Genomic DNA, 10000 nt, shown 5'->3' on the forward strand with positions numbered 1-10000 from the left:
GCATCAGAGTGGGAGTGTGGTAGGGAGGGCAAGGGCATGTGGGGGAGCAGGTCAGCACCCCCACTGTAGCGCCCCTCGGGGGTCTTGGAGAAGGGCTTGATGACAGCTGTCTGGTTATTCTCCTTCCTCTTGATGTGGAACGACAGGCGCTGCCACAGGTGGTTTCCACGGGAACCCCGCTCCGTCTGGGCCCAAGATACTGACTTTCCATTGGAGCTGTAGACACAGGAAACAGGAAGTGAAAACAGGAAATTAAATAAGTGTGTTTCAGCTGGTCCATATCAGTGTAGAAACCATTTTCTCTATTCCTCCCCTCCATCTCCTCCTCTTCTCTCTCCCAATTGTCAGGTTAATTAGTGTGATTAATCTATGATGGAGCGTCTGATTAAATCATGCTGCTATGGGAGGACTCATATAACCTCAGCACACAGACAACAGGGGGAGAAAGAGCCGGAAAGAGGAATGTTTCTGACACATTTGATATTTTAGCAGATGTTCTTTTCCAGAGCGACTTACCGTAGTGCGTGCATACATTTGCCATACATTTTCTCATACTGGTCCCTCATGAGAATCAAACCCACAACAAACCCACAAATGCCATGTTCTACCAACTGAGCCACGTGGGACCACATCTTATACTGGTCTGGTTGTAGTCTTGGCAAACGAGACCGTAACCAGCCACCTAAAGAGACTGTCTTTTTCTCTTTTCCATTTGACTCTGTGGAGCAGCACATTGTCATTTCATATGGCTTTTCACATGGTTGTCCCATTAGAGATGGAGAACTTGGTCATGTGGTTGTCCCATTAGAGATGGAGAACTTGGTCACATGGTTGTTCCATTAGAGATGGAGAGCTTGGTCATGTGGTTGTCCCATTAGAGATGGAGAACTTGGTCATGTGGTTGTTCCATTAGAGATGGAGAGCTTGGTCACATGGTTGTTCCATTAGAGATGGAGAGCTTGGTCATGTGGTTGTCCCATTAGAGATGGAGAACTTGGTCACATGGTTGTTCCATTAGAGATGGAGAGCTTGGTCATGTGGTTGTCCCATTAGAGATGGAGAACTTGGTCACATGGTTGTTCCATTAGAGATGGAGAGCTTGGTCATGTGGTTGTTCCATTAGAGATGGAGAGCTTGGTCATGTGGTTGTCCCATTAGAGATGGAGAACTTGGTCATGTGGTTGTTCCATTAGAGATGGAGAGCTAGGTCACATGGTTGTTCCATTAGAGATGGAGAACTTGGTCATGTGGTTGTTCCATTAGAGATAGAGAGTTTGGTCATGTGGTTGTTCCATTAGAGATGGAGAACTTGGTCACATGGTTGTTCCATTAGAGATGGAGAACTTGGTCACATGGTTGTCCCATTAGAGATGGAGAGCTTGGTCACATGGTTGTTCCATTAGAGATGGAGAACTTGGTCACATGGTTGTTCCATTAGAGATGGAGAACTTGGTCACATGGTTGTTCCATTAGAGATGGAGAACTTGGTCACATGGTTGTTCCATTAGAGATGGAGAGCTTGGTCATGTGGTTGTTCCATTAGAGATAGAGATCTTGGTCCTCTTCCAATTGTTTTTTTTATCTTCCTTTCTCTCTCTCTCTCCCCTCTCTGTCTCCCTCCCCCTCTCTCCATCTCTCTCTTTCTCCACCTCTCTCTATCTGTGTCCCTTCTCTCTCTCTCCCTCCCTCTCTCTCTCCCTTCTCTCACACTCCCCTTTCTCTCTCTCTCTCCCCTTCTCTCTGTCTCCCTCCCCCTCTCTCCATATCTCTCTTTCTCCACCTCTCTCTCTCTGCCCCTTCTCTCTCTCCCCTCTCTCTCTCTCCCTCCCCCTCTCTCCATCTCTCTCTCTCTCCCCCTCTCTCTATCTGTCCCCTCTCTCTCTCTCCCCCCACTCTCTCTTTCTCCTGGAAAGTGGTCTGCATAATCAGGTATGCGGGTCAGACTCAGGTCAGACAGAGAGAGACAGAGAGAGACAGACTCACAGCGGCTGGGGAAGCATTGAATCAGATGGCCTTCATTGAAATGGCCCTGCACTAAAAAGGCTTTTACTGAAACGGCCCTCAAATGAGATTCACTTAGCGAGCAGTGACCCAGCACCGATCTCTGAAACATTCCTCAGCTGAACTCTACCTCCTGTGTGACCCCAAACAGCCTTTACAGCATCTCTATGTATTCCCTGCGACACACACACACCTGAGCGTCTCTCCGGCGGAGCCGCGTCGCCTCCAGAGGTTGGCCAGGCTGGAGGAGCGGCTGGCGGCTGAGGAGGACTTCCCATCGCCCACATGCATGCGTACTACCGTGCTCGTAGTGAAAGCACTGCGCACGTTACGCTCCGGCTTGGCCAGGATGATATACACCTGGAGAGAGAGAGAGAGAGAGAGAGAGAGAGAGAGAGAGAGAGAGAGAGAGAGAGAGAGAGAGAGAGAGAGAGAGAGAGAGAGAGAGATTCAGACCGAAGAGCTTCATACCCCTTCATAAGCATAGACTGCACACTAGGCACTATATAACACTATTATAACCCTTCACAAACCCCTTATAACCAATATGTTTTTGTGAAAGAGCACAGTTTGAAAGATATGGCAAATAGAAATCAAACCGAATGGACATCTGAAACAAGTCCTCAACTGGCAGCTTCATTAAATAGTACCCGCAAAACACCAGTCTCAACGTCAACAGTGAAGAGGCAACTCTGGGATGCTGGCCTTCTTGGCGGAGTTCCTCTGTCCAGTGTCTGTGTTCTTTTGTCCATCTTAATATTTAATTTTTATTGCCTGATCTGAGATATGGCTTTTTCTTTTTCTTCTTCTCCTCTTCACTGTTGACGTTGAGACTGACTGGTGTTTTGCGGGTACTATTTAATGAAGCTGCCAGTTGAGGACTTGTGAGGCGTCTGTTTCTCAAACTAGACACTCTAATGTACTTGTCCTCTTGCTCAGTTGTGCACCTCCCACTCCTCTTTCTATTCTAGTTAGAGACAGTTTGCGCTGTTCTGTGAAAACAGTAGTACACAGCGTTGTACGTGACCTTCAGTTTCTTGGCAATTCCTCGCATGGAACAGCCTTCATTTCTCAGAACAATAATAGACTGACGAGTTTCAGAAAGGTCTTTGTTTCTGGCCATTTTGAGCCTTTAATCGAACCCACAAATACTGATGCTCCAGATACTCAACTACTCTAAAGAAGGCCAGTTTTATTGCTTCTTTAATCAGCACGACAGTTTTCAGCTGTGCTAACATAATTGCAAAAGGGTTTTCTAATGATCAATTAGCCTTTTAAAATGATCAACTTGGAATAGCATTGGAACAAAGGAGTGATGATTGCTGATAATGGGCCTCTGGACGCCAATGTAGATATTACAAATCAGCCGTTTCCAGCGACAATAGTCATTTACAACATTAACAATGTCTACACTGTACTTCTGATCAATTTGATGTTATTTTAATGGACAAAAAATTAGCTTTTCTTTCAAAAACAAGGACATTTCTAAGTGACGCCAAACTTTTGAACGGTAGTGTATGTATATACAGCTGAAGTGGGAAGTTTACATACACCTCAGCCAAATACATTTAAACGCAGTTGCTCACAATTACTGACATTTAATCCTAGTGAAAATGTCCTGTCTTAGGTCAGTTAGAATCACCACTTTATTTTAAGAATGTGAAATGTCAGAATAGTAGTAGAGAGTGATTTATTTCTGCTTTTATTTATTTCATCACATTCCCAGTGGGTCAAAAGTTTACATACACTCAATTAGTATTTGGTAGCATTGCCTTGAAATGATTTAACTTGGGTCAAACGTTCCGGGTAGCCTTCCACAAGCTTCCCACAATAAGATGGGTGAATGTTGGCCCATTCCTCCTGACAGAGCTGGTGTAACTGAGTCAGGTTTGTAGGCCTCTTTGCTTGCACACACCTTTTCAGTTCTGCCCACAAATGTTCTATAGGATTGAGGTCAGGGCTTTGTGATGGCCACTCCAATACCTTGACTTTGTTGTCCTTAAGCCATTTTGCCACAACTTTCGAAGTATGCCATTTGGAAGACCCATTTGCGACCAAGCTTTAACTTCCTGACTGATGTCTTGAGATGTTGCTTCAATATATCCACATAATTTTTCTCCTCATGATGCCATCTATTTTGTGAAGTTCACCAGTCAGTCCCTCCTGCAGAAAAACACCCCCACAACATGATGCTGCCACCCCCGTGCTTCACGGTTGGGATGGTGTTCTTCAGCTTGCAAGCCTCCCCCTTTTTCCTCCAAACATAACGATGGTCATTATGGCCTAATAGTTCTATTTTTGTTTCATCAGAGCAGAGAACATTTCTTCAAAAAGTATGACCTTTGTCCCAATGTGCAGTTGCAAACAGTAGTCTGGCTTTTTTATGGCGATTTTGGAGCAGTGGCTTCTTCCTTGCTGAGCGGCCTTTCAGGATATGTCAATATAGGACTTGTTTTACTGTGGATATAGATACTTTTGTAACTGTTTCCTCCAGCATCTGCACAAGGTCCTTTGCTGTTGTTCTGGGATTGATTAGCACTTTTCGCACCAAAGTACTTTAATCTCTAGGAGACAGAATGCATCTCCTTCCTGAGCAGTATGACCACTGCGTGGTCCTGTGGTGTTTATACTTGCGTGCTATTGTTTGTACAGATGAACGTGGTACCTTCAGGTATTTGGAAATGGTTCCCAAGGATGAACCAGACTTGTGGAGGTGCACAATTTTTTTCTGAGGTCTTGGCTGATTTCTTTTGATTTTCTCATGAAGATATGCACTAAGCAAATATGCACTAAGTTTGAAGGTAGGCCTTGATGATGTCAATTAGCCTATCAGAAGCTTCTAAAGCCATGACATAATTTTCTGGAATTTCCCAAACTGGTTAAAGGCACAGTCAACGTAGTGTATGTAAACTTCTGACCCACTGGAATTGTAATACAGTGAATGATAAGTGAAATAATCTGTCTGTAAACAATTGTTGGAAAAATTACTTGTGTCATGCACAAAGTAGCTGTCCTAACCGACACGCCAAAACTATAGTTTGTTATAAAGAAATTTGTGAAGTAGTTGAAAAACGAGTTTTAATGACTCTAACCTAAATGTATGTAAATTTCCAATTTCAACTGTATATTTGCAAAACATATATGTGGGGGATTGGAAGTGATGCAGTCAATTATATTGATGGAAGCTACAATCTACCAGCAATATTAAAGCTGATCTACCCCCTAAAAATAAATAAATAAAATACAAATAAATAACCTTATAACCAAACACAATCTTCCAAAAAACATTACTTTTCAAGGTCCTCAGTCAAACTCCTTTGTTGTTAAAGCTGAAGTTAGTTTGTCTCCACTTTCTACTTCTAGTGTTGTGTGTCTTACCTTGGGTGCGAACATGCAGCAGAGCGCCACAGTGGCACTGAGGCTGACGCTGAAGCACATGGTGATGATCTTGTAGTTGGAACCGAAGTAGATGGGCACGAAGGCCAGCCAGATGATACAGGTGGTGTACATGGTGAAGGCGATGTACTTGGCCTCGTTGAAGTTGGCTGGGACGTTACGCGTCTTGAAGGCGTAGAAGGTGCAGCTCAGGATCAGCAGGCCATTGTAACCCAGCGGCGCCACCACACCCAGGTTGGTGGTGTAACAGATGAGGTTGACCTGCCGGATGCTGGGGTAGTCGTGGATCACCTGCAGGTAGTAAAGCCATCAGTGTGTCACGTTGGCATGAAGGATCGGGAGACAGGCGCAGGAATGCGTAATAGTTTTAAAAATTTTACCCAAATTACAGCGTGCCATGTAAAGGCACGGGGCGAAGACCAAACAAACACAATACAAAAACACAGGGTTGAAACCCAAACAAAAGAGCGAGAACCTTGAATAAATAACACTAGCATACAATGATTATCACACGGGACGAGACCCGTAATCATCTGCGAAAGCCCGAAACACACAGCACAGGTACTCACACGTACCAACGGACATTGTAACAATAACAGCACCATAGTGAACAAAGGGCACATAAACTCAGCAAAAAAAGAAACGTCCCTTTTTCAGGACCCTGTCTTTCAAAGATAATTTGTAAATATCAAAATAACTTCACAGATCTTCATTGTAAAGGGTTTAAACCCCGTTTCCCATGCTTGTTCAATAAACAATTAATGAACATACACCTGTGGAACGGTCGGTAAGACACTAACAGCTTACAGACGGTAGGCAACTAAGGTCACAGTTATGAAAACTTAGGACACTAAAGAGGCCTTTCTACTGACTCTGAAAAACACCAAAAGAAAGATGCCCAGGGTCCCTGCTCATCTGTGTGAACGTGCCTTAGGCATGCTGCAAGGAGGCATGAGGACAGCAGATGTGGCCGGGGAAATAAATTGCAATTTCCGAACTGTGAGCCGCCTAAGACAGAGCTACAGGGAGACAAGACGGACAGCTGATCGTCCTCGCAGTGGCAGACCACAGGTACAGGATGGCAACAACAACTGCCCGAATTACACCAGGAACGCACAATCCCTCCATTTGTGCTCAGACTGTCTGCAACAGGCTGAGAAAGGCTGGACTGAGGGCTTGTAGGCCTGTTGTTAGGCAGATCCTAACCAGACATCACCGGCAACAACGTGCCTATGGCCACAAACCCACCGTCGCTGGACCATACAGTACAGGAAAAAAGTGCTCTTCACTGATAAGTCGCGGTTTCGTCTCACCAGGGGGTGATGGTCGGATTCGCGTTTATCGTCGAAGGAATGTGCGTTACACAGAGGCCTGTACTCTGTAACGGGATCGATTTGGAGGTGGAGGGTCCGTCATGGTCTCGGGAGGTGTGTCACAGTATCATCGGACTGAGCTTGTTGTCATTGCAGGCAATCTCAATGCTGTGCGTTACAGGGAAGACATCCTCCTCCCTCATGTGGTACTCTTCCTGCGGGCTCATCCTGACATGACCCTCCAGCATATCAATGCCACCAGCCATACTGTTCGTTCTGTGTGTGATTTCCTGCAAGACAGGAATGTCAGTGTTCTGCCATGGCCAGCGAAGAGCCCAGATCTCAATCCCATTGAGCAGGTCTGGGACCTGTTGGATCGGAGGGTGAGGGCTAGGGCCATTCACCCCAGAAATGTCCGGGAACTTGCAGGTAGGTGCCTTGTTGGAAGATTGGGTAACATCTCACAGCAAGAATTGGCACATCTGGTACAGTCCATGAGGAGGAGATGCACTGCTGTAATTAATGCAGCTGGTGGCCACACCACATACTGACTGTTACTTTTGATTTTGACCCCCCCCCTTTGTTCAGGGACATATTATTTCATTTCTGTCAGCCACACGTCTGTAGAACTTGTTCAGTTTATGTCTCAGTTGTTGAATCTTGTTATGTTTTAAACAAATATTTACACGTTACGTTATTCCCTTTTTGTTCCCAGTTTGTTACTCCCCTGCTCCAACATAAATGCAGTTGACAGTGAGAGGACGTTTCTTTTTTTGCTGAGTTCATATACAAATACAATCAGTGGGAATAGGGGCCAGGTGTGCGCAATGAAAGTTCCAGAGGGATCCGTGGCACAGTGTCAGCATGTACATACTGTAAACACTCTCACACACACACACACACACACACACACACACACACACACACACACACACACACACACACACACACACACACACACACACACACACACACACACACACACACACACACACACACACACACACACACACACACACACACACACACAGTGGGCACAGCCTACCTGTGGGGGTTCCATGAGGAAGAGAGCCACTATGATGCCCAGCTGCAGCAGGATGAGTAGAGAGGCGATGATGAGCTGGGCGCAGGCAGACATGAACCTGGGCTTCTTTGTACAGATCTTCTTCTTACTGCCAGCCAGGATACGGGCTATACGGTTAGTCTGCAACAACAACAACAACACAGCCAGGATACAGGCTATACGGTTAGTCTGCAACAACAACAACAACACAACCAGGATACAGGCTATACGGTTAGTCTGCAACAACAACACAGCCAGGATACAGGCTATACGGTTAGTCTGCAACAACAACAACACAACCAGGATACAGGCTATACGGTTAGTCTGCAACAACAACAACACAACCAGGATACGGGCTATACGGTTAGTCTGCAACAACAACAACAACACAACCAGGATACAGGCTATACGGTTAGTCTGCAACAACAACACAACCAGGATACAGGCTATACGGTTAGTCTGCAACAACAACAACAACACAGCCAGGATACAGGCTATATGGTTAGTCTGCAACAACAACAACAACACAACCAGGATACAGGCTATACGGTTAGTCTGCAACAACAACAACACAACCAGGATACAGGCTATACGGTTAGTCTGCAACAACACATCCAGGATACGGGCTATACGGTTAGTCTGCAACAACACAACCAGGATACAGGCTATACGGTTAGTCTGCAACAACAACAACACAACCAGGATACAGGCTATACGGTTAGTCTACAACAACACAGCCAGGATACAGGCTATACAGTTAGTCTGCAACAACAACAACACAACCAGGATACAGGCTATACGGTTAGTCTGCAACAACAACAACACAACCAGGATACAGGCAATACGGTTAGTCTGCAACAACAACACAACCAGGATACAGGCTATACGGTTAGTCTGCAACAACACAGCCAGGATACAGGCTATACGGTTAGTCTGCAACAACAACAACACAACCAGGATACAGGCTATACGGTTAGTCTGCAACAACAACAACAACACAACCAGGATACAGGCTATACGGTTAGTCTGCAACAACACAACCAGGATACGGGCTATACGGTTAGTCTGCAACAACAACAACACAACCAGGATACAGGCTATACGGTTAGTCTGCAACAACAACAACACAACCAGGATACGGGCTATACGGTTAGTCTGCAACAACAACAACACAACCAGGATACAGGCAATACGGTTAGTCTGCAACAACAACAACACAACCAGGATACGGGCTATACGGTTAGTCTGCAACAACAACAACACAACCAGGATACAGGCTATACGGTTAGTCTGCAACAACACAACCAGGATACGGGCTATATGGTTAGTCTGCAACAACAACAACAACACAACCAGGATACAGGCTATACGGTTAGTCTGCAACAACACAACCAGGATACGGGCTATACGGTTAGTCTGCAACAACAACAACAACACAACCAGGATACAGGCTATACGGTTAGTCTGCAACAACACATCCAGGATACGGGCTATACGGTTAGTCTGCAACAACACAACCAGGATACAGGCTATACGGTTAGTCTGCAACAACAACAACACAACCAGGATACAGGCTATACGGTTAGTCTACAACAACACAGCCAGGATACAGGCTATACAGTTAGTCTGCAACAACAACAACACAACCAGGATACAGGCTATACGGTTAGTCTGCAACAACAACAACACAACCAGGATACAGGCAATACGGTTAGTCTGCAACAACAACACAACCAGGATACAGGCTATACGGTTAGTCTGCAACAACACAGCCAGGATACAGGCTATACGGTTAGTCTGCAACAACAACAACACAACCAGGATACAGGCTATACGGTTAGTCTGCAACAACAACAACAACACAACCAGGATACAGGCTATACGGTTAGTCTGCAACAACACAACCAGGATACGGGCTATACGGTTAGTCTGCAACAACAACAACACAACCAGGATACAGGCTATACGGTTAGTCTGCAACAACAACAACACAACCAGGATACGGGCTATACGGTTAGTCTGCAACAACAACAACACAACCAGGATACAGGCAATACGGTTAGTCTGCAACAACAACAACACAACCAGGATACGGGCTATACGGTTAGTCTGCAACAACAACAACACAACCAGGATACAGGCTATACGGTTAGTCTGCAACAACAACAACACAACCAGGATACAGGCAATACGGTTAGTCTGCAACAACAACACAACCAGGATACAG

The 10000-nt window shown here is 45.4% G+C and overlaps 1 protein-coding gene across 2 annotated transcripts in view; it reads right to left on the reverse strand.

The window, feature by feature from the left end:
* Window positions 1-10000, reverse strand: part of LOC124005922 (metabotropic glutamate receptor 5-like) — a 145622-nt gene that overhangs the window by 1555 nt on the left and 134067 nt on the right. For both annotated transcript variants that reach the window (XM_046315565.1, XM_046315563.1), the window contains exons 14-17: window positions 7756-7914; window positions 5380-5688; window positions 2195-2361; window positions 1-216 (exon numbers count right to left, since the gene is read on the reverse strand). The exon at window positions 1-216 is cut by the window's left edge and continues 1555 nt beyond it. In XM_046315565.1, coding sequence (XP_046171521.1) covers window positions 1-216; window positions 2195-2361; window positions 5380-5688; window positions 7756-7914 — 851 coding nt within the window. The remainder of the gene's footprint in view (window positions 217-2194; window positions 2362-5379; window positions 5689-7755; window positions 7915-10000) is intronic.

The sequence above is a fragment of the Oncorhynchus gorbuscha genome, linkage group LG19 (assembly GCF_021184085.1).
Source record: "Oncorhynchus gorbuscha isolate QuinsamMale2020 ecotype Even-year linkage group LG19, OgorEven_v1.0, whole genome shotgun sequence".
Taxonomy (NCBI): domain Eukaryota; kingdom Metazoa; phylum Chordata; class Actinopteri; order Salmoniformes; family Salmonidae; genus Oncorhynchus; species Oncorhynchus gorbuscha.